The 26709-nt window shown below is 32.8% G+C and overlaps 1 protein-coding gene across 1 annotated transcript in view; it reads left to right on the top strand.

The window, feature by feature from the left end:
- Positions 1 to 25965, top strand: part of LOC141504845 (lipase member H-A-like) — a 33949-nt gene extending 7984 nt beyond the window's left edge. Inside the window, exons 3-8 of the mRNA XM_074210185.1 lie at positions 10526 to 10627; positions 12000 to 12089; positions 15856 to 16026; positions 16781 to 16876; positions 19526 to 19637; positions 25905 to 25965. Of these exons, the coding sequence (XP_074066286.1) occupies positions 10526 to 10627; positions 12000 to 12089; positions 15856 to 16026; positions 16781 to 16876; positions 19526 to 19637; positions 25905 to 25965 (632 nt within the window). The remainder of the gene's footprint in view (positions 1 to 10525; positions 10628 to 11999; positions 12090 to 15855; positions 16027 to 16780; positions 16877 to 19525; positions 19638 to 25904) is intronic.
- The last annotated feature ends 744 nt before the right edge of the window (positions 25966 to 26709 follow it).

Here is a 26709-nt window from a genome sequence, read left to right as displayed (position 1 = left end):
GGATGACATTGGCAAGTCATCTAATCTATTTGCCTCAGTTTTCTCAGCTGAAAATGGGGATAATAATGGCACCTCCCTCCAAGTGTTATATTGAGGATTAAATAGCATTTGTCCTTTTCTTAGGACATTTTATGGTATATAAAAACTATTGTAGTTGTTAGCTATTATTTTAATTTAAAATCAGGGAGAAAAATCTGATGGTCCTTAGGATGCAGTAGCAAATCAGATGTTAATATCTCTTGTTTGAAGGATTTTCATTGATCAAATGACACTAGTTTCTGATTTTAAATGATTAGACAGAGTCTAGGACTTTGTGAAAAGAAGGTTATTTTCTGGATCTTCAGGAACTTTAACTTCAGACCCTAAAGGAGTACCTGCCAGGCTGCCTGACCCCGGGACTGAGGGCACTGGATTTAGAACTCTGTTACTCCCAAGGCTCTTAGTCTCAGAGGGGCTGGGTTGTCTCCATCACGGTCTGTTGAGGGAGAGGGAAAGAGAAAGAACAATGTACATCTAGTGGACAGGGGATTTCTGTTACCTATAGGGAAGGGGATTTGGGGGCCACCAGTCTTAGCCCTGGACCATTGACTACCAGAAGGGTAAGGTTTTCTGCTCCTCCATATCAGGCCATCCTGGGGAAATTAAGGCCTAAAGTCTCTAGTATGAATTCCTTCTCCATTCACAGCAAACAGGGAAAGAGTGGCAACTCTTACATTTACATATAATCATTCTATTAAAAATTCTGAGTAACTTTGGTCTTGAAACAAATAGTGTCCAAAATGTGAGTTATAGGAATTCTGTATTCAATTTCTATTTATTTGAAAATTAACAGCAGTCAAGAAGGTGGAGTAAAGACAGGAATTCCCACAAACTCTCCCCAAGACCACTTTAAATATCTTTCATAATGACTCTAACCAAATTGTAGAGTTGTAGAACCCAGAGAAGGACTGAATGAAACAATTTTCCAGTCCAAGACAATTTGGAAGATCTGGGGGAAGGATCTTTTACACCTGCAGCAAAAGCCTGAGCCATGCGAGAGTGAACTAGATCTGTTATCAAGGAACAGCCCGTGGATCACCTGGGTCTCTTGGGGCACCTGTGTCTGGTGATGGGAATGGTTTCCAGAATTCTCAGCCCAGGGTTTGCCAAGAACATCTTGGAATGTCAGCAGAAAAATTCTGCCTACCAGAGTGAGGGTGGAACCCAGTCCAGCACAGGCCTAAGCACATAACTGCCCCCCCCCACTCCAGGGGACCATGAGCAGACCTAAGGAGCCACCTATCAGGGAACCATCCAACAGATGCTTTCAGAGTGCTCAGCCCACAGATCTTAAGGTTGTTGGAGTAGATTACAAGGATCTCTTTGCTGTCCCTGAGGCAAGACTCTTGTTTTGCCCATACTCACATCCAGGATACAGTCTGGGTTCCAGTTTCAGGAAAAGGAGCTTTACTGCCATAGCAGAGCAGGGACTCTCTTCATGGTTCCAGTACAGAATGGAGTACTGCATCTCCAGACCAGACCCCAGGTTAGGAGAGCAGTCAGAGCCTTTCATAAGATCATTGAGAATCGCAGATTCATGGGAAGTATCCTGAAAACAGCTGCAAAAACTCTCAAAAGATTGGGACAGTGTGTCTTCACCCTGGAAGCAGAGCCCCACTTAAAGAGTTAAAATCAAGTCATAGGCTAGGAAAATGGACAAACAACAGAAGAAAAAAAATCAATTGTAAAAAATTACTTTGGTGCTATTAAAGATCAAAATACACACTCAAAAGATAACAAAGTCAAAGCTTTTGTATCCAAAGCTTGCAAGAAAAATATGAATTGGTCTCAAGCTATGGAAGAGCTTAAAAAGATTTTGAAAAGCAAGTGAGGGAGGAAAAATTGGGAAGAGAAATGAGAGTGATACAGGATAATCATGAAAGCCAAGTCAATGACTTGGTGGAGATACAAAAATAAATACTGAAGAAATAATATCTTAAAAACTAGTTTGAGTCAAATGGAAAAAAAGCAGTCCAAAAGGCCAATGAGTAGAATGCCTTAAAAACCAGAACTGCTCAGATGAAAAAAGGAGATATCAAAGCTCTCTAAAGAAAATAATTCCTTTGAGTATAGAATGGAGATAAGGGCAGTTTATGACTGTGAGAAATCAAGAAACAATAAAAACAAAGCCAAAAGAATAAAAAAGTAGAAGAAAATGTGAAATATCTCATTGAAAGAACAACTGACCTAAAAAACAGATCCAGAAGAGATAATTTTTAAATTATTGATATTGGGGCAGCTAGATGGCACAGTGGATAGAACACAGTCCTGGAGTCAGGATGACCTGAGTTCAAATCTTACCTCAGACACTTAATAATTACCTAGCTGTGTGGCCTTGGGAAAGCCACTTAACCCCATTGCCTTGAAAAAAATCTAAAGGAAAAAAAGAAATAATCCAGTAAAACTGATATCCTAGAAACAGAGGGTAAAATAGAAATAAAAGAATCCACTGATCACTTCCTGGAAGAGAATCCAAAATGAAAACTTCTAGGAATATTATAGTCAAATTTCAGAACTCCCAAGTCAAGGAGAAAATATTGCTAGCAGGCAGAGAGAAACAATTCAAATTACATGGAGCTACAGTGAAGATAACACAAGATTTAGCAGCATTTACATTAAGAGCTCATAGGGCTTGAAATAGGATTTTCTGGAAGGCAAAAAGTTTGGTTTACAACCAAGAATCAACTACCTAGAAAAACTGTATATACTCATTCAAGGGAAAAGATAAACATTAAATGAAATGGGGAATTTTAAAATTTTCCTGATGAAACAACCAGAACTGAACAGAAAGTCTGATCTTTAAATACAGGACTCAGGTGAAGCATAGGTCAAATATAAGAAATTTAATGATATTGAACTGTTTGTATTCCTGCATGGGAAGATGATACTGATAAGTCATATGGACCATCTCATTTGCTGTTTGCTACTTGTCCTCTGTTATCAGAGAAGACCCTAATGAAATTACTATGCTTGACACAAATTATAATGTGTCCTACTGTGAGCTTGAAATGATCTATATCAGGTCCAGCACAAATAGTCCCTGTGAACACCTGGGGTGGATATTCTAAACTTACATGTCACATTTCTTTTGAGTTGCTTCAATTCTACCTTTCTCATGGAAAACAGCCCCCACAGTGATGAGGCCATGCCATGCTGGGTCAGTGTCTCCCAAGCTGTACAATCAATTCTCAAGTTCTTCAATGAGACCCCTCAGGGTGTCTTGGCATCACTTCTTCTGACCCTCTTGTAAGTACTACCCTGTATGAATTCTCCATAAAATAGCTTTTTCCCCAAGTATACATCTGGAATTCTAACATCATGCCCAGTCCATCATAGTTGCACTCTCTGTAGTAGTGTTGGAATGTGAGGTAGTTTAGTTCAAGAAAGGACCTCAGAGTCTGCTCTCTTCTCCTGCCAGGTGATTTTCAAAATCTTCACAAGACAATTTAAATGGAAGCAATTAAGTTTCCTGACATGGTGCTGGTAGACTGTCCAAGTTTCAGAGGCATAAAACATTGAGGTCAGCACAATGGCTCTATAGACCTTCAGTTTGGTAGCTATCACATTTTCTTTTGGAGTCTCCCAAATACTGAGCTAGCTCCGGCAATGTATGTATCAACCTCGTTGTCAATGTGTACCTCCTTGGAAAGGACATTGCCAAGGTAAGTGAACTTGTCCACAGTACTCAAAATTTCTCCATTTGCTTTCATTGATGGTTTCACATTTGGATGATGTGTACTGATGGAGTACTTGAATTTTCTTGGTTAATTGTTAGATGAAAATTAGCACAAGCAGCAGAGAACAGATCCATACTTTGCTGCATTTTAGCTTCAGAGGCTGCAAACAGAAGATCATGCACTAACTCTTCTTCCACTTTGATCTTGGCTTGTAGCTTTTTCAAGTTGAAGAATTTGCCATCACTACAGTATCTGACCTTAAGGCCATGTTCATCCTTAGTGAAGGCATTTGATAATATGACTTAAAACATCATGCTAAAAAGTATGCAGGCAAGGACACATTCTTGTTTCTCTCCATTGGTGACTGAGAAATCTTGAGAACATCATCCACTCTCCAGAACCGGCATGCATGCTGTCATGGAACAGACATACCATACTGATGAATTTCCCCAGGCAACCAAATTTTCACATAATTTTCCATAACCCTTATGACTGACAGTATCAAAGGTCTTGGTCAGATCTACAACTGTTGTATACAGACTTCTGTGTGTTTCTGGTATTTTTCCTGGAATTGTCAGGCAGCAAACACCATATCATCTGTTCCTCTAGCCTTTCTGAAACCACACTGGCTCTCAGGGAGGTGACCATGTTCCAGGTGAAGGATCAGCTTATTGAAAAGGACTCTGGCAAGAATCTTACCAGCAATGATTAAAAGAGAAATCATCCTACATAGACAAGGGATAGGAGGAAGTTGAATTTGAAGGTATAATATATTAAAAAGATAGAGTAAGGGGAGAAAGGAAGGTCCTTTGAGAACATGTTTGTAGCCCCCCACCTTTTAATTTCAACTAAGGCATAATAGAATCTGCTTCAGTCCCTTACTTTTAATTTATGTATGTGTAGGGGGCAGCTAGGTGGTATAGTGGATAAAGTACCGGCCCTGGAGTCAAGAGTACCTGGGTTCAAATCAGGTCTCAGACACTTAATAATTACCTAGCTGTGTGGCCTTGGGAAAGCCACTTAACCCCATTTGCCTTGCAAAAACCTAAAAAAAATGTATGTATGTGTCTTTGCTTCAAGCATTGTTCTTGTAAACAACATATTGTAGGATTATGTTTTTTAATTTACTCTATTATCCACTTCCATTTTATGGGCAAGTTCATTCCATTCACAATCACAGCTTTATAACTGTGTATTTCCCTCTCCCTGTTTATACTCTTTCTCGTTTTATCCTGGGCCTCCTCAAAAATGCTTTGCTTCTAAACACTGCCTCCCCAATCCACCTCTTTTCTCCCAGTCTCTCTTCTCATATACCATTCTCCTTCTCATTCCTTAAAGAGATTGGATAGAAAACTGCAGCAATCACAAGCCAATTTTTCATATAATTCAATGATGCCCATTTAAAATTGAAACAATATATAATAGAAAATGTCACAGTTTTATCCAAGGATTTAAAAACTATAAAATAATAATAAAAAGATTTAACCACCAAATATTTTATCTCTGTGCAAAGAAGAGTTAGATGTTAAGAGAGACAATCTATGACCTCAATATATTAGAAAACAAATTCTTTTATAAAATACTATTAGTTAGAAAATTATTAGATTTGATTCCTTTTGCAAAAGAAAAAATCAATGGAAAAAATAAAAAAAATTGAATAAAAAGAAAATTATGTTTGAGAAATTTCAAACTATAAATCACTCATTGAACCAAAATTTTATGAGACATTTCTTGGATAACAAATGTTTTAATATTGTACTGTATCTACAATCTATGCAACACATGTAATCATTTTAATGTGTCCTATAACATTCATATATGTGTTTGTGTATGCATATGTGTAGACATATATATATATATATATATATATATATATGTATGTATATATCAGTCTTTCTCTGGATGCAGATATATCTTTCCTCATAAGTCTTAAGTCTTTTATTTTTAATTTCTGTATATATAGCTGTCAAAATGTCTTAGTCTTTCAAAGTGTTTCTTAAAACAGTATTGTTCTTACCTGTATACAGTGTTCTTTTGATTCTTCTTCTTACTTAGTTTTTCATCATTTTGAGAAAATTTTTCCATGACTTTCTAGGATCATTGAGGCAATCATTTCTGTTAGCACAGTAATATTCCATCACTATCATACACTACAGTTTGTTCAGTCCTTCTCCAATTGATAGAGATCCCTGCAATTTCTATCCCTTTACCACCACAAAGAGAGCTGTTATAAACATCCCATTCATATACAAAGCTATAATTATTATTTGTGAATTTCCCTCCATCTTATTTATTTTCTTTTTCAACCTCTCTTTTTATCTTATGCCTGTTATCTTATAGAAATTACATTTTAAGAAACAATTATCAAGAGAACTTGCCATGATATCCTAGACCAACCACTGATCACCACCTGAGAGATATACCAAAATGAAAGCTCCTAGATATATCATAGCAAATTCTAGGGCTCCTAGATAAAAGGGAAAACACTTCAAAAAACAATGAAGAATTATTCAAATGTCTTGGAGCTACAGTCAGGATCACACAAATTTTAGTATCTACCACATTAAAAGAATGGAGAGCTTTGAAGAGAATATTCCAAAGATGAAAAGAGCTGAATAATCTATCTCTTAAAAATGAGTATAATTCTTTTTAAAAATGAATACTTAATGAAAAAGAAGACCGATGACCTGAAATTTAAAGGTTTTTTTTTTATATTAACAAAAGTGATGTAGTCTATGCAGATTGAAATAAAGAAGAAAGTTTTACAGTCTTTTTTCATAATAAACGTCTCATTTCTCAAATTAAGTGAACTGCATTTATAAAAGAGACATTTTACTATTTTAAAATGGTCAAAGGCTATGAACAGGTAATTTTCAAAAGAAATCACAGTTCTTAATAATCACATAAAGTGATCTAAATTACCATTACATTGAGAGATATACATTAAAACTGATTTGAAATATTTCTTCATACCTAACAGGTTGGAAAATATGACAGAAAAAAAGAAATGGCAAATACTAGAGGAACATGTTTAAAAAAATGGGAGACTAATGTACTTTTGATGGAGTTGTGAACTAGTATAATTATTGTGAAGAATAATTTGGAACTGTGCCTAAAGTGCTATCAAATTGTACCTTTGACCATCAATTACCATTACTAGGTTTATATCCCAAAGAGATCAAAGAAAAAAAAATCTATTTGTACAAAAATATTTATAGTAACTAATTTTGTAAAAGAATTGATAATCAAGGTAATGATTGGGAGTGGCTGAACAAGTTGTTTTATAATGATTATAATGGTATATTATTGTGCTATAGGAAACAAAAAGTAATATGGTTTTAGAAAAATCTGAGAAAACCTATATGAACTTACTTATGCCAAGTGAAGTGAGAAGAACCAGAAAATTGGGTGCAGTAATAGCAGTATTTTAAGGATGATCAATCATAATAGAATTATCTACTCTGATTAAGATGATGATGCAAGACATTTCCAAAGGTTGCCTGATTAACTCCATGGCATTTGAATAATTCTTCCTTGTTTTTTGAAGTGTTTTCCCTTTGATGCATTCTGAATGCACTTAAACTTTATTTTTCTTCCTTTTAAGTCTGTTTTCTATTTCAATATGTCTAATATAGAAATGTTTTAGATGACTTCACATGTATAATTAATATCAAATTGCTTGTCTTCTCAAGTACAGGAAAGCTTTGTTAGGGAGGGAGGTAATTTGGAACCCAACATTTTAAAAAGTGATGTTTTTACATATAATTAGAAAAATCTTTAACAAAATAAATATATATATATATATAAAGAATAAAATACATATAATTCAAGAAATGCATTATTGAAAAACTACTATGCTGAGAGTCAGACTAAGAGACAATAGATGAATGGCCCAAATTCAGCTAAGCTATATCAAAATTAGGGTTGTCCTTTTAGAAGTACATGTGAAGTCATTCCCCAGTAGATAAATGAACAAAGGATAAGAATAGACAGTTTTCAAATTAAGAAATTAAAACTATATATGATCATATGAAAAATGTTCCAAATCATTATTGATTAGAGAAATACAAATTAAAGCAACTATGAGGTTTCACCTCAAACTTTGGCTAAGATGAGAAAAAGGCGAAATGATCAATGCTGGAGAAGTTGTGGGAGGATTGGGATATTGATACTTTACTGGTGGAGTTGTGAATGATCCAACCATTCTGGAGAGCAATATGGAACCATGCCCAAAGAGCAATAAAAATGTTCATTCCCTTTGACTCAGAAATTCTAGTTCTAGGCCTATATACAGAAGAAATAATAAAAACTGAGAAAAGTTCCACATGTTCCAAAATATTCACAGCAGCTCTTTTTTTTAGTGTTAAAGAATTGGAAATTAAAGAGATGGCTATCAATTGGGAATTAGCTAAACAAGTTCTGGTACATGAATACTATGGAATAATATTGTTTTAAAGAAACCATAAGTGGTCAGACTCTAGAGAAGCATGGAATGAGTTATGGGATCTGATGCTGAACAAAGGGAGCAAAACCAAGCAAACAATGTACACATTAACAACAACATTGTGAGATAATCAACCTTGATAGAAACACTTCCTCTCAGCAGTTCAGAGAGCTGGGATAATCTTATTAGATTGTCTGTGAACAATGTTATCCCCATCCAGAGGAAGAAATATAAAACAAAACAAAAAGGAAACAAAATATCCTTCAGAATCTGATGAATATGTTATAAAAATGATCTCATGTATCTCTTTCCCTTAATCCTAATTCCTCATACTGAAAACAACTAATTTATAAACGTTTATCAAAAATATGTATGTACAATGCTAACCTTGTTCACTGTTGAGGAGAGAGGGTGGGAAGGGAAGGAGGAAGGGAATTTTGTAACAAATTATACATATGTATTATGAAGGAATGTTAAAAAATAATATAGATGAAATTTAAAAGAAGTACTATGTAAGAACAGAGACAAATCATCTATAGGATAAGAAGTAGAGGGATGATAATCTATAAATTAGCAAAAAAACAAGATCATAGAAGCACAGCACTACTGCTTACTGTATTTGAAACAATGATAATCAAAGGGAACAAAGGAATATTTACATAATTCTTATTTTTATTTTGGTTTTCTGTCAAGAAAAAATGGGTTTTTTACTGGAATGAACAGAATAAAAATAGTTTATAGGAATTTGATATTTTAATAAGAAAATAAGAGAATGTCTCAGCTTCCCTTCATGAGTTCGACATACCCAGGTATCAATGTGGTTCTTGAAATACTGAAAGATAATTCAAAATAGGAGTAATACTATAAGACTGGAGATAAGCAAATGTTGCTTCAGTTTTCAAAGAAAAGAAAAACTATGGCAATGAGTCTGATTTCACTTCTTGGAAAAATTCTAGAATGGATCATTTAAAGGATAGTTCTTAGGTATTTAAGAAGGAAATGGTACTAATAAAACCAGACAACTCTAGAAGAATAAACAATCCTAAACTAGCCTCATTTCTTTTCTTTTTCTTTTTTTTAAATGATGACTATACTAGTAAATCTTGTAAAATGCTATAGAAGCACTTTAGCCAGAGTACAGCAAAATATCTAACAATTTTTCATAATTCTTGTGTAAAACATGGAGATATATAGGCTTAGTTGAAATCATTACAGTTAGATTTTTAAGCTAATTAAATTGCCAGGCCTCCAGAATAGCTGATAATGGTTAGATATTGGTTTGGAAGAAGAACACCAGAGTATTGCCCAAAACAGTTATGCTAGTCTTTGTGCTTTTTAATATTTTAATTCATTAATTTTGATAAAAGCATAGATGCTTATAAAATTGAAGATGATAGAGATACATATATACTAGAAAGCATTCAGAATTCAAAAGAAATCATTGGGTAGAATCTAATTTTCAAAATTAGTAAAGGATATAGTTGAATGGTTATAATTGATTTCAAAATGTTGAACTTTTCTTTTATAAGATAAAGGATGCAAGGTTGGGCAGCAATTTGTCTGAAAGAATATGATCTAAATTGGTAAAGTGAAAAGATTTTTGTATTGGAGTCCTAAGACTAGGGATGAAGCCCTCTTTCCCTTAGTTCATCAGAGACAGATTAGGTATTGCAAAAGGAATTTCCTCTCAAGTAAAGGAAATAAAATAAAACAAAATAATCAATCAAGAGATGTTTATTAAGTGCCTAGGGCACATTTCTAAGGCTTTACAGAATATATGCAAATTTCCACTTAGCTTTCCTGGATTAGACTAAGACAGTAAGTGAAATAACTCATACTCTCAAGTGCTTCTTTAGGAAAATCACTTATTTATCCAACTACAAAATGTTTTTGTGTCTAATGGTAGCCATCTCTAGGACAGGGGAGTGGGAGGGAAGTAAAAAAAAAGAAAAAAGTTGCATACTTTTGTTGTTTACTTGAAAGGAATAGCAAATTGTATATAGTAGATATGCAGTTTCATGGGCAATCATCTTTTTTTAATTGTACTATGTTATGGAAATGTTTTATTCCATAAATTAAAATTAAATTTTAAAAAAAGCAATAGAAAGTTAAAATCTCAGTGCAATTTTTGGTGATCAAGTAAAGAAGATGATTTAAAAAATTAAATTTACTAAGAGCTAATAATAAAATCCTTTACAGAATGAAGCTATTTACTCATTCTGGATTTTATTTTTCCTTTAAAGATATCAGTAGGTCTTAATCTCATAGTGAAAAGTAGTGTGACATCAATATTCAACTACCCATTCTCATGAATACTGAAGTTAAACTTGATTTTTAGAAAAATAAATTCTTTCTTGCTTTTCAGGAATTGATCCAGCAGGGCCAGCTTTCAATTATCTGCCAGCAAAAATGAGATTAGATCATACAGGTGCACAATTTGTTGATGTCATCCATTCTGATGCTGGTGGTAAAAAATAGTTTCAATATTTATTTCATTTCCTTTGAATGTGAATAGATAGAGGCAGCTAGGTGGCACAATGGATAGAATACCAACCCCAGAGTCAAGAGGATCTGAAAGTAAATAGAAAAACTGTTGAATATTTGAAAAATGGAAAGAGGTAAAAAAGAGACTTAATGGACAGAATGAAATTTAATCTATTATTCTGGAGTTAAATTAGCATACCATATCACACAATCCCTTCTGAGGCCAAGGACCATTTCACTTTTGATTTTTATATTGCCAATACCTAAAATACTTATTTGAATCGAATTTTAGCTTTCTTAGGAGCTCCTCTCATTTATTTTAGAAAATATTTAGTTTTATCTCTAAACATCTATAAATCTTGTGCACTTCCCATTCTGAATTGTAAATAAACATATTAAATAAGGCTAGATCTAACATCAATTCCTGAGAGGGTTCACTCTGTACACTACTATATATACGGAGAAGTTCTTACACATTCTTATTCTTTGTTTGCTATGTTCAACTTAGCTAGATATCTATGCAAATATACTGTCCTCTTGCCTAAATTTCATGATTCAAATTTTCAATAGTCTGTATGTGTAACTCTATGAAAGGTTTTTGCATATGTAAGTAGATTTTAAGCACATGTACACTTATATGTATATTTGGATACATATTTATCAGCTATATTCATATATATATAGATATTTAGATATCCAGATAGATAAATATATGGATACCAGTTTACTATCTCCATGACTGATGACTCCATAAACCATATTGAACATGAACAAAAACAATTTTCAATTACCAGATTATAGCTAAAATGCAACAAGTGAATATTTGCACTTCTTTTGAGAAATTATGTGGGTTTTTTTTCAGTTTTTGCTGATTCTATCGTGGATAATAATTCTCTTTCTCTGTACACATTCATGCATAGACACATACACCCTCACTTATATAAATACATACACACATATGCATACAAAATATGTATATATATATGTAGTATTTTATAGGTTCTTTAGCATGAAAGAGAGATGTATGTCTTGACATCTTTGTCAATATTAACTCAATTTTCAAAGAAAATAAGTGAGAGTTTCTTGTCTTTGTACAAATTCCTTCAGTAAGGATCTTTATTAAATAGGTTCAATTTCAATGAGGTAAGAACTTATTTTATAATAGAAAGGAAATATGTCATTCTTTTGTGTATATGTACATATGTATATAAATATGTATATGTATATAAAATTTCCATGAACTTTTTTAAGTTTTATCCAAATATCTGAAAAACCTAAAGTAATAATCTTTTCTGTATGCTGTACTAATGATTGCATCATGTATATCTTATAATTCCTGAATGATTCCTCTTTAGGTCTTGGTATTAGTCACTCTATTGGACATATAGATTTTTATCCTAATGGAGGAGAAAATCAACCTGGCTGCCCCAAAACAATATTTTCAGGTAGATCTTTTGCAATTTTAACTGAGAAAGTTTACCTACTTTTAGAAAGAAAAAATGTTCAAAAATAAAAAAGTAGCATAACTGTAAGAAGCTCAGTCTTACTCCATTTTGTAGAGATAAAAGGTTCAGTTACAAAGGTGGTAAGCAGTGAAACTAAGCTATGCATTTGTATCAACTAATTGTCATTCTATTGATTTCTCTGGTATATTGATATATTTTTCAATGAGGACAATGTTTTAAGTTTTAAATCCATTTATTGTCCAGCACAACTAAAAAAATCCCCAAAACATTTTGGGGATAGATATTTTAAAATAGATTAAACATAGCTAGATTAAAATGCTGAGTAGCTATCAGAGGCTAGTTTTGTTGTAGACTTCAATTAAACTAAGTTTTGTCAGTACATATTACCTTCCCACAATTTTCAGCACTCCAGTCTTTGTATTTTCTTGATGGGAAAAAGCAATTTTTCTTCATATTACTGTTTTTAACTCATCTTTTTTGCTGCTTTTCTACATTCGAGAAGCTTTTATTATATACTTAAAACTTTTGACCATAGCTATATGAGGTAACAAGGTTGTTATTTACACATCAATACACAAAATTAAAAGTATAAAAGAAGAAAAGAATGTAGTATTTGCATAAGAGTTGAAATAGTGTGCAACTAACAGATGACTTATTTAAGGAGGGATAAATTAGCTAAATGCAGTTTCATCTCATTAAAATCAGACATTCATGCCTGCCTGGTATATTTAGAATCTCATAATATGATCATTATCATAAAATTAACCATATCAGAATACTGTTTTTCTCAGATAATTTACACAATACTACAGAGTCTGGCACATAAAAAGAGCTTAATAAATGTGTGTCAATTTTTTGATTGGTAGTAATCTGTACTAAGGGGAAGTTAGGTGGTGTAGTTGAAAGGTGGCTGAGTTCAAATTCATTCAGCCTCAAATGCTTACAAACTGGGAGACCCTGGTCAGCAAACCACTCCTGTATCTCTACCAAGAAAATCCCAAAACATGTTCATGAAGGGTGAGACACAAATGAAAAATCTTAATAGTCTGTACTAAAGTAAAGTATGACAAAATTTGACTAATATTGTTATCACAATCATTATCATTCCAGTAACATTTACAGGGTTTCAGTCAATCATTTATTTTGAATAACTTTGGCATAAAGAAGTATTCTAGAACAATGGAAAGTAAAAATATTTTCTGAGCCTCCATATTGCATTGTTGTCCTATATTGAATGCTCAATGCTTGGAAAGCTTAGGGAGAGGCAAGACAGCAAGGTCAGAAAAGAAGAAATGAGGAAAGAAGTTCATGGTATTATGCTTTTTTTGTCTCAACAGTGAAATATATCCTTCTACAGAAACAAATTTGAAAATGGCAGTTAGGCTGTTTAAAATATAATATGACTGGAGAAGGTTAACATTTAGGGTAATATTATTAATTCAAATTCTCCCTGATTCCATTATTGCATTACCTCATATAGCAATGGTCAAAAGTTTTAAGTATATAATAAAAGCTTCTCAAATGTAGAAAAACAGCAAAAATGTCAGTTAAAAACGGTAATATGAAGAAAAATTGCTTGTGCCCATCAAGAAAATACAAAGAATGAGTGGCTAGGTGGTGCAGTGGATAGAATACCGGCCCTGAAGTCAAGAGTTCCTGAGTTCAAATCCAGCCTCAGACACTTAATAATTACCCAGTTGTGTAACCTTGGGCAAGTCACTTCCACATTGACTTGAAAAAGAAAAAAGAAAAGAAAATATAAAGACTGGAGTGCTGAAAATTGTGCAAAAGTAACATGTACTAACAAAACTCAGAGTTTAATTGAAGTGTATACCAAAGTCTATACCATTGCTCCTCCCTGCTCTAACCCCTGAAATACCTGCAAAAAAATCATAAAATTTTCCAGTCTGCAAAAATCACCTAGTAGGAGCCAATTTTATAATAATAATCTTCTTAAAGTTTGGATAAAGTCTTTGGATAAACTCTACTATTAAACCCATACTTGAAGCCTTTCCAACTTGGTTAGAAGTTGCCAGTTTTCCTCTCATGGGCTTTGGGAACCAGGTACATCTTTTGCTAAAGGGAGCTACTTTAAGTGAGTATTTCAGTAAGATTTGGACTGCTGAAAAAATTGACAGAACTTCCTTATGAGGGCTATATTTTGAAACATGCATGAAGCAGAGAATGAAGTTGGATAACAAACCCCTATTGAAATTGAATTGAAAAAAACCTCTTGAAATATTTCTAGAGGGCTAGAGCTCATATAAAAGGGTATTCAAAGAATAGCAAGGAAAAGTAAAAGAATCAGAAGAAAAATAAATCCTTAAGTGAAATCAAGAAGCAGCAAGCATAAGAGGAAGGGAGATATAAGTTTGACTTGATAACTGAAAGTACTTTTTTGTTCTAGGTTCAGCTTTTTTTATATTCTGGTAGGCATCAATCTCGTAGCATGAATAACTTTTGACTAAAGCCTGTAAGACTGAAGTGAAATTTAATTGCAAAGAGAATTATCTCTTATGTGAGGCAATTTCTGACATTCTTACAATTGTCTATATGTATTCTCACAGTTTGTTTATTTATAAGTTAGTTATTTGAGGAGAGACAAACCGAAAAATTGTTATACACTTACTACTGTGCTAATTAGCACTGTGCTACATTGTGTTAAGTGCTGCAGATTAAAATATAGACAAATAAGATACTTTCTGCCTTGAGTAGCTCCTTTCTAATTGGAGAAAAATATAACAGGAACTTAAATGGTTATATAGTGGAGATGAGAACAGTGTTTCAGCACTGGTATTGTGTCAAGATGACCAAGAAGTGATGTGGAGGATTAGTTCAAGTTGAGATAGGGAGAAAACCAGTTCAAGGTTGATTGATAGAGATGATAATGAATAGAGAAGTGTATTGCCTTGGAAATGCCTAGAACATCCTCCCAGGCTTGCTGACAATTTTTTTTAACTTGGCAACTGACCTTTGAACTCTTTTGTATAACTGACCCTTCCTGTTCTTTATTAATCTCAATATGCTAAAAAAAATATACCAGAGAAACCATGTTATAAAATGGTGGTTAAGTATCTTTCCTTAAAATGTATCTGAACTAAATTTTGACTACCTCAAGAGATAAATAATATTTGAAAGGTCAAATCTAAAACATATCTTCATCAAAAAAATGTCATTGAATAATGAAAAGGTACAATTTCTTTGAAGCAGCTAGGGGACTCAGTAGATAGAGTGGTGGATCTCAGGAATACCTAAGTTCAAATGTAGCTTCAGACACTTACAAGCTATGTGTCTGTCTAAAACTATTGGAGGAAGAAATGGCAAATCATTTTTGTAACTCGGCCAACAAAACCACATAGACAGTGTTACTATGCTATGGTCCATGGGGTCATGGTGAGTCAGACACAGCTGAATAACTAAACAACAACAGCAATAACAAATTCCTTTAGATTCCCACTAAAATTGTCTGGCAAGGATGAAATTTTCAATTGTTTGTTACAGTTGGAGAATAAAAACTTTAAATTGAGCCCTGACTCTTAATATGTATACATTTTTCTTAACAAATAGAAAATGATAGCTCTGTTAATATGTAGAAGTCTTTGACAGGGTTTCGGCAATATTATCATAAATAACATGTCAGCTAAATTTTAGGTAGATGATTATTGTGGTGGAATAAAAAAGTTTATATAAATTCAGCAAATAATTTATTTAAATACATTTCTATTTTTTTATTTTAATTGTTAAGGAGTTACCTCTTATGTAAAATGTTCCCACCAAAGAGCAATCTTTTTATTCATCTCATCTTTGTCAACAAAGTGCAATATGACTGCATTTCCTTGTCATTCATATGAATCATTTAGAAACGGTCATTGTACTGATTGTGAAGATTTTGGACTAAACTTATGCCCCATATCAGGTAAGAGCTATGCAGAATCAATATCATACTTTGTGATAGTGAAAATATTTGTGCTAAAACTTCTAAGTCTAAGTGAAGACTTGAATTTCCAGATTTTAATCTAGATATAAATGTCTTTCATAGAGTCAAAAAGACTCATAGATTAATTGTTTGAAATGCTCTGAGGCAACAGAATAGTTTTATCATTTTGCAGGCTTTGTTAAAGGTGATAAGATATTTCTTTTTTTGGTTTTTATTCTGTGTGTGTGTGTGTGTGTGTGTGTGTGTGTGTGTGTGTGTGTGTAGCAATGGGTTCAAATGACTTGCCCAAAGTCAAGCAGCTAGTAAGTATCAAGTGTGCAAGGCTGGATTTGAACTCAGGTCCTCCTGATTCCAAGGCAGGTGATCTATCCACTGTACCACCTAGCTGGACCAACACAATTCTTCCTCAAAATATAGAGTTGGACCTTGTATTCGGCAGGGGGTAGAGGAAATGAGGTAGGAACAGACCACAAAGTGCATTTGTTGAATGATTTGACTTATGACATAAAACACAAATGGATTGATTATCTGATTTATTGTCATTAGCACTCAGCATAGTATCAGATTTACAAAAGAATAACTAGTAAATACTTTGACATATAGATAATGTATGAGAAACTGTGAAAGTATTTCCCTCAGGAAGTTGAATAACTTTGTGAACTACGGTAAAATCCAAAGAGGATTTTTTCAAGAATTCTACCTTATGTATTCTACTTTTTAATTCAATTTGCAGGTTATTTTATCAATCTTTGGAAAAATGATATAGTGAAAAAGCATTCTACTGGGCTAAAGGCTTATTTTAATACTTCACCAAAGGAGCCATTCTGTTGTAAGTGGTTATATTAAGAGAAAAAAATAGTTTTTGCATTTTAATTTGCATTTAATTCTGAATGTTTAACATGCTGCCACCCTTTTATGTACTTTTATGAAAGACTGAAGTTTTGTTATTTGTTTTACTTTTATAAATATTGTATTATGCTAGTAAATGAGACTTCATTGTCTCTGGCCAAAATGAAGTCAACATGAATTTAAGTGTTTATTATGTGCCAGGGATTGTGCTAAGTCATGGAGAGACAAAGTTCATGCCCTCAAGGAACCTACAATGTATGGAGAAGATAATGTGCAAACAATTATATAAAAACAAAATATATATGGACTAAATTCGAGATAATATTAAGAGGAAAGCAGTAGCATGAATAAGAAACAGAAAATGATTATTACAAATGTGGGATTTTAACTGAGACTTGAAGGATGTCAGGAGGTAGATATGAGTGGAGAGAGAATATTGGTGCCAAGGAACATGAAAAAAGTTAGGTTATGGAATATCTTGTTCCAGGAGTATCAAGGAAGCCAGTGTCACTGGATTGTAGAATACTCTGGGTAAAAGTTTAAAAGACTAGAAAGGTAGGAGGCAACTATGTTATAAAGATTTTAAAATCAAGCTGAAGATTATATATTAACCCATGATATGATAATGAGATGCTTAAGTTTACTGAATAAAGGAGAAATGTGGTCAGGCTAGTTCTTCATGAAAATCAATCTAATAACTAAATAGACTATCAAAGGGAAACATCAAAGTAGGACTCCAATGAGCGATAATTAGCAATCATGAGCAATGAAATGGTGAGTGCCTATGCCAAGTTTATGGCAGTGTCAAGAGGAGACTTTGGGGCACATGTGAAAGTTGTGGTCAAAATAGAATTGATAAGCATCAAGAGTTTTTTGGAATTAGTCATATAAGTTCATTAGAGTCATTAAATTAAATTTTCATTCTGAGCACTTACATGTCAAAAATCAACAGACACAGTCAACTAGGATATGATTTATTATGTTGATGATCTTGACTTCAAAAAATAATGGGTAAAATAAGATTACAGATTAAACTTAATAGTTTAAATATTCATTATTTATTTATTATTAAACATGAATTTATTATTTATTAAACATTATTATCTATTAAACATTCATCAGCATATTCCTGCTTACATCTCAGGGTCCCTTATCCATCACATCTATTTCTTTCTCTTTCTGGACTTTTCTTCCCCTATGATCATTCACATAATAACAAAATGCCATCTGGGACCAACTGAAGAAATCAATGACAATACAGTGCTCCACAGCAAAAAAAAAAAAAAAATTAATCCTCCTATTTCCAGAACATGCAACCCTAATCTCTATCCTTCATGCCCTCTGTGCCTTGTGTATCTCAATCCATTGTGATGCACAAAGAAAACAGGGTTCAGAGACAAATGACCTGAGGTGGAATCATGGCTCATTCACTTATTATTAATATCCCCTTAAGTCATTTTCTAAAATAAGGTGGTGGGATGAGATGAAGTTTAAGGTTCTTTCTCTCAGTCTATGATCCTATTATTCCACATCTCTTCCTCTTTTTTTATCTTTTGTTTCTCCATGAGATCTGGAACAGAAAGGTTCATAACTCATCCCATACCAGTTCACATTTTAATTCTTTCTCATGTCATAGGTCCCCTTTAGTCAGTACTCGAAACAACTGATTTTCATCCTGAGTAGCAAGTTCCATCTCTAACATATGTATCTCATTGTCAGAGAAAACAATAGTAGGATAATTCAGGAATTCAGAGAAACAATGGAAAATTTATATAAACAGGGCAAATTGAAGTATAATTGGGAAAACAATAAACACAATGCATATAGAAACTATGCAAAAAAGAACAGTACAGTAAAACAAATCTGACTGCTTCACAATTAATTATGACTAATTTTAAGCCTGAAGAAGAGCTGAGAAAATGTACTAGCCAAGGGGGCAACAAGGTGGCATAGTGTATAGAGCACTGGCCCTGGAGTCAGGAGGAAATGCACTAGCCTATCTTACACAGATAAGGCACTATGAATATGGAATATTACATATAATAATATATGAAAAAATTAATGCATAGTTGGTTTCTTGTGAAGGGAAGAGAAATTTTTAATTTTATTAATAAAGGAAGCCTCACAGGGAGGTGGGGGAGATGTAGTGATGTCAAATGTGATATAAAAGCAAAAGATTAAAAAAAGCTAATATGCAATTGTAAAGATCAATATTATTTTTAGAGTAGAGGTAAGAAAATATATCTTCTTAATGGGAAGATTTGGTGAATAATTTCTTGTGTTTACTATTAATTATGGTTACTAAGTCTGTTGAGAATATCTAATTATTATTTTTGTTTCAAGGGAAGAGGGAGGGAAAAAAGGAGAAAAGTCTTGAATTGGAAATGAAAAGAATTTTTTTTAGGTTTTTTGCTAGGCAATGGGGTTAAGTGGCTTGCTCAAGGCCACACAGCTAGGTAATTATTAAATGTCCAAGGCCAGATTTGAACTCAGGTACTCCTGACTCCAGGGCCGGTGCTCTATCCACTGAGCCACCTAGCTGCCCCAGGAATTTTTAACAATATAAATGCACACTAACCAAAAGAATAGAAAACAATGCCATTCAAAATGTATATTTTTTATTTTACAGTATTTCATTATTCTCTTGATATTGTCACTATAAAGGGAATTGAGAAGAAAGGCAATATTGAAGTTAAGTTAAAAGACAAACATGGGACTATAGAAACATCAAAAATCAAAAGGTAAGTTATAATATAAATGTTTTCCATTAATATGAAAACATTCTTGTCTTTCAGAAGTACCCACTTGTTTAGTTTTCATTCATATAATTTTATAGCTAAAAGAAAGATTTGAGGATATCTACTTTAACTCTTTCAGTTTACAATTAAGAAAACTACTGTTTACAGACAAAGTAATGAGGCCTCGGTCACCTACTAAGACATCAATTTCAAATTAGAATTGGTGGTCTTAACCCTATATCAAGCAATATTTAATTATTAGTTGACTTTCATATTATTATTTTTTTTCCTTTATGATTAAATACTACTTTTTCTTCTTTGTGAAGGATGATCCTTTTATGCTCCTTGATTGTGGTTTTTCCTAAAAAGTGTGTCTTTGTCTCAATTTTCTTGTCTCTACACTTTCTCTCTTACTCTCTATTTCAATTGTTAACTGTCCACATTATGGATTTATTTCTAATCTTTCTCCTTAGCTTTAGTCATTTGCTTATAAATGTCTTCTAGTCTCCATGGGACTATTTCATTATAACCTCAAATGTTACATATTCTAAACCAGGCACAGGAAACATTTAGCCTGTGAAATCATTTGACCTGACTCCACCATGGCAACCACAGGAGAGACTGGAAATTCAATAAATCTAGGAGCTTTTTAGGGATGAATTAATTAAATGTTTGACCAAATATGGCAGGTGAATGAGATTATGAATATTCAAATAACCCTTGGCAGCAAAAAAGTTCCCCCCTCCCCTGTTCTAAACTAAACTCATCTTCCCGCTGGTCCTTCTCCCTATTCTTTTTTTTAATTTTCTCTTTCAAATTATTCTTCAGTTAAGTATATTCACATTTCCAGCCAGTTTTCTTTTCTTATGTTTCCTTGGTGAGACTTGCCATCGGGAATTAAGATTTTTCCATTCCACTAAATCATTTGTGAATGTTCATCCCTTTCATGCTCCTTGAATGTGATCTTCCCAAAAAAGTGTGACTCACTCACTTTTCTTGAATCTGTACTTTCTCTCCTATTCACTATTTCAATTGTTAACTGTATATATATATATATATATATATATATATATATATATATATATATATATGGATTATGGAAGCCTAAATTTTTTCATGATTCATAATTCTCTCTTGAATCATTTGAAAATATTTTGCTGTGGTTTTTTGCTTATTTAGAAATCCACAATTAACCTCTGCATCATCAGGTATTAAATCATTTTTTTATGTTTCACCACATTTATTCATGCAACTCTGAACTTATATATTATAATGGATGTCATATTTCTTTTTATCGTTATTGTCTTACCTGTTAATTTCTGTCAATGTCTTTGAGTTTTCTTTCTCAGATTTATGTCAGTCTTTCCCCACCCCTTACTTTTTTTTTCCTTCTGAAGATGGTTTACTAGGGGTAAATTCTCAAAACATATCAATTCCATCATGGGAAATTCATAATCTACCATCACTTGAGCCCCAAGTAATTAGGCTCCTTTCCAAAGGTTTTGTGAAATGTCACAAAGTTCACCACATATGAGATTGTATCCCATTACTTTTTTCTATTTTCTAGTCCAACAGTAGAATACTGCTCTATTTTTTAAAAATGATATAGGCTATCCTAGGAAGGTATGGCTCAAATAATGGATTTTTTTGAGGATGGGACAAGCAGGAAAATATTTTATTTTGTTTTGCAACAGAATCAGCTAGTAGTCAGAAAGATTAAAGTAAGTGAGAGAATGGTATCAATCAATATAGACCTCTACATAATGCTTGTAAAGCCTATAAAGTGACTCTTCATAATATCCTCTTTCTCCATCATAGCCTGGTCCTCCCTTAGATCCTTCAAGATGAGCTAGAAATACAAATATTTTTTATGTATATAATATTTTATTTTTTCAATTACATGAAAATACAATTTCAAAATTCATTTTTATAAAGTTTTAAGTTTCAAATTTCCTCCCTCCCTTTCCTGCTCCCTCCCAAAGCTAGCAGGCAATCTCTGATGTAGGTTATACATGTGAATACATATAAAACATATTTCCATTATAGTCATGTTATAAAAGAATAAAAAAACCAAAACACATACACACAAAAAAGTGAAAATAGTATGCTTTGAAATGCATTCAGACTCTACCAGTTCTTTCTCTAAACATGTTCCATCATGAGTCTTTTGAAATTTTCTTGGATCATTGTATTACTGAGAAGAAGAAAGTTAATCATAATTAATCAACATACAGTCTTACTAGATGCTTTGTACAATGTTCTGGCTTTATTCACTTCATTTAGCATCAGTTCATGTAAGTCTTTCCAAGTTTTTCTGAGTCCACCTCTTATATTATGTCTCTTCTAGCACAATACTTTTCCATTAAATCATATGCCACAGTTTGTTCAGACATACAATTGAGTATCCACTCAATATCCAATTCTTTGTCACTACCAAAAAAAGAGCTGTTATAAATATTTTTGTATATGTAGGCCCTTTCCCCCTTTTAAAAATCTCTTTAGTATACACACTTTTTAGTGATATTGCTGCAACACCAGGTTTGTAAAGTTTGATTGATCTTTGAGCATAGTACTAAATTGCTCTCCATAAAGGCTGGATCAATTCACAACTCTACCAACAGTGTCCCAACTTTCTCACATTCTCTCCAATATTGATCAATTTTCTTCTTTGTCACATTAGTGAATATGATAGGTGTAAGGTGATACAAAATTAGTGTAATTTGCATTTCTCAAGTCAAAACACTTCATATTACTATAGATAGCTTTCATTTCTTTATCTGAAAATTGTCTGTTTTTATCTTTTGTTCATTTAACAATTGGGCAATGACTTATATTCTTATAAATTTGACTTGATTATATATGTGAGAAATGAGGACTCTATCAGAAATATCTACTATAAAAATTGTTCCCCAATTTTCTGCTTTTCTTTTAATCTTGGTTCCATTGGTTTTGTTTGTGCAAAGACATTTAATTTAATATAATAAAAATTATCCATTTTTGAATTTCCATTTTGTTCTCTATCTCTTGTTTAGTCATAAATTCATTCCCTTCTCCATAGATCTGATAAGGTAAATATTGTCTTGCCCTCCTAATCTGCTTCTGACATTACCCTTTAATTCTAAATCTTGTATTCATTTTGATGTTATCCTGAATGCAAGAAGTTGTCTATACCCAGTTGCTCCCTTACTGTTTTCTATTTTTTTCAAGCAATTTTTTTCGTCAAATATTGAGGTCTTAACCCAGAAGATAGTGTTTGGGAACTTACCAAACAATAAATACTATAATCATTTATTACTGTGTCTTGTTAATCTATTCCACTGATCCACCATTCTTTTTCTTAGCACCAAATAGCACCAAAATGTGTCACTCTATAATATAGTTTGAAAAGGGTGGCTAGGTGGTACAGTAGATAGAGCACCGGCCCTGGAGTCAGAAGTACCTGAATTCAAATCCAGCCTCAGACACTTAATACTTACCTAGCTGTCTGACCCTTGGCAAATCACTTTATCTCATTGCCTAACCAAAATAATAAGAATAAGAATAAGAATAAGAATAAGAATAAGAATAAGAATAAGAATAAGAATAAGAATATAATTTAAAGATCTGGTACAGTTAGATCATTTTCTTTTGTATTTTTTCATTAATTCCCTTGGTATTCTTGATTGTTTTTTGTCCTGAATGAATTTTGTTTGTGTTTTTCCTAGCTCTGTAAAATAAATATTTGATAGTTTGATTAGTAGTGCACTGAATAAGTAAATTAATTTAGATAGAATTATCATTATCATTTTTGGTATATTCAGTTGGCCTATTTATGAGCAACTAATATTTTTCCAAATAATAGGACATTATTTGCATGAAAATTGTGTTTTATAATTGTGTTCATTCCTTTTTTTTAAAATATTGTCTATTAAATATTGTCTATTAAATATTGTGTTCATTCCTTTTTTAAAATATTGTCTACAGTAATTTTTAATGGAAATTCTCTTCTTATTTCTTTCTAATTGACATTTTGATAATATATATATATATATATATATATACACACACAAATGTTGAGGATTTCTCTAATTTATTTTATGTCCTGCAACTTTGCTAAAGTTATTAAATATTTCAAGAAATTTTTAGTTGGTTCTCTAAGTATATCTAAGTATATCACATCATCTGAAAAGAGTGATAGTTTTGTTTCTTCATTGCCTACTATAATTTCTTCAATTCTTTTTTCTTCTCTTGTTGATAACACTAACATTTCTAGTACAATATTAAAGAATAGCAGAGATAATAGTTGTCTTTGTTTCACTCTTCTAGTTTATCCCCATTATAAAGTTTCCTTATGCTCTTAAATAGAAGCTACTTAACATTTTAAGGAAATCTTTATGTATTCCTATGCTTCTGAATGTTTTTAGCTTAATAGGAATGCATTTTTCCAAAAAGTGATAATTAAATGATTTCTGTTGATTTTATTATTGATATGGTCAATTATATTGTTAATTTTCCCATCAGTGAACACTCTGAATTTCTGATACAAATCCCACTTAATTCTAGTGTGTCATCTTGGTGACAAATTACTGCTAGCTCTTGGCTAATATAATTTTCTTTCTTTATTTTGGCTCTTTCTAGTTTAGTAATCAGTAGCATATTTGTGTCGTAAAAGGAATTTGTGTAGGATTCTATTTCCCAAATAGTTTATATTTTATTGAAATAAATTGATCTTTAAAGTTTTGTTATAATTTACTTGTGAACCTATCTGGCTCTGGGGATTTTTTCTTAGTGAGTTATTTAATTATTTTAAATCCTCTTCTGTTATTCTGCATAATTTATATTTTTTGTTAATATTCATTCATTTCACTCAGATTGTCAGATATTTATTGGCAAACAGTTGGGCAAATCATTTCCTAATTATTACTTTAATTTACTCTCCATTGGTGTGAATTCACCCATTTAGTTTTTTGATATTAGAGATTCGTTTTTCTTCTTTAGTCAAATTAACAAAATTTAACCTATTTTATTGGGGTTTCATTTTCATAAAACTTGCTCCGTTTTATTTATTATAACATTTATTTTATTCAAGTTTATTAATGTCCTATGATTTTCAAGATTTCTTATTTGATGTTTAATTGGATATTTTAAAATTGTTTTTTCTGAATCTTTTCAGTTGGGTGCACATTTCATTGATCTCCTCCTTCTCTGATTTAATGATGTAAGCAGTTAGAGATATAAAAATTCCCCCAAGTACAATTTTCATTGCATCCCATAAATTTTGCTATATTATCTGATTATTGTCATTCTCTTTGATGAAAATATTGATTGTCCTGCTCAGTGCAGCGGCAGCCCTTCTTCCTCCATAGCAGTCACCTACAGACTTTGACCCCCCAATAACAATGTTGAAGAGACTCCCAGTTCTTATTGTTCTTGGCACTACATTCCTGTGAGGGAGTCTTCCAACATGGGAAAAAGGAGACTGTTGCTAGTAAAAAAAAACAGAAACACCACAAGCTATGTCACCTTCACCATCCCAGAATATTTAACTGGTGATGCTGCAAAGGATCAAGTTGCAATGAACCCCACCAACATAGCTTTTTATGCTAAACATCTGATTGGTCACAGATTTGATGATGAAATTGTACAGTCCTTTCATGGTGGTGAATGACACAGGTAGGCTAAAGGTCCAAGTGAGGTAAAAGGGGAGACCAAAAGTCTGTCTAGAAGTATCTTCAGTATTTTTCATCAGGATTAAAGAAATTGATGGAACTTCAGAAAGACTGTTATAAATGTTGTGGTCACAGTACCAATCTATTTCAATGATTCTCAAAATCAGGTCACTGAAGCTTCTAGAACCATCACTTGTCTTAATGTACTCTAAACCAATAATGAGTCAACTACTGCTGTTATTGCTCATGGCTTGGACAAAAAGGATGGTGCCAAGAAAAAAAATGCTAATCTTTGACTTTGGAGTTGGTACTTTCAATGTCTCCATCCTTACCATTGAAGATAGTATCTTTGAGGTCAAGTTCACAGCTGGGGGCATCCAATTTGGTGGGGAAGATTTTGACAATCTCATGGTAAACCATTTAATTAACAAGTTCAAGTGAAAATACCAGAAGGACATCAATGAAAACAAGTGGTATCTTCATATTATTTGTGAATATACAAAGCATATCCTCTCTTCTAGTACCAGCAGATTGAGACTGATTCTTTTTATGAAAGTAATGACTTCTATGCATCAATCACCTGAATTCATTTTGAATTGCTGAATGCTGATGTTTTCCATAGGAAACTGGGTCCTATTAAAAAGGCCTTAAAAGATGTCAAGCTTGATAAATCACAGAGGTAATTTAAATTTTGAGCTTCTCAAAAAGAAAAATTAGACAGAAATGAAAGAGATACAAGAAAATTACAAAAGAGATTATTCTTGATAAAAGGACCAAAGACGATGGGGTGGCTAGGTGGCACAGTGGATAGAGCACCAGTCCTGGAGTCAGGAGTACCTGAGTTTAAATATGACCTCAGACACTTAATAATTACCTAGCTGTGTGGCCTTGGGAAAGCCACTTAAGCCCATTGCCTTGTTAAAAAAAAAAAAAGTAAGTGAATGTGGAGGCAGGTGGGTGGTGCAGTGAATAAAGCACTGGCCCTGGAGTCAAGAGGACCTGAGTTCAAATCCGGTCTCAGATACTTAAAAACTACCCAGCTGTGTGATCTTGGGAAAGGTCATTTGGAGCAGAGAGACACATATAGAATAAAGGGAAAAGGTTGGAACAAAATAAATTTTGCTTCAAATGAGTTTCTTGTGAGCAGGTTGAGGTGAAAAATTCAGTGGTAGCAATCCTTATCTCAGCTAAAGCAGCTGCAAAAAAAGATATCATTAAAAGAGATAAGGAAGGAAATTATATCCTCCTAAAAGGTACCATAGATAATAAAGTAATTTCAATAGTAAATATATATGCACCCAATGATATAGCATCTAAATTCTTAGAGGAGAAGTTGAAGGAGTTACAGGAAGATATAGACTGCAAAATTCTACTGGTGGAAGACCTCAAACTCCTGCTCTCAGATTTAGATAAATCTAACCATAAAA

This window comes from Macrotis lagotis, chromosome 1 (assembly GCF_037893015.1).
Source record: "Macrotis lagotis isolate mMagLag1 chromosome 1, bilby.v1.9.chrom.fasta, whole genome shotgun sequence".
NCBI classification, from domain to species: domain Eukaryota; kingdom Metazoa; phylum Chordata; class Mammalia; order Peramelemorphia; family Peramelidae; genus Macrotis; species Macrotis lagotis.
Note: the sequence above shows the minus strand (reverse complement) of the source record. Positions and strands in the feature narration are given on the sequence as shown.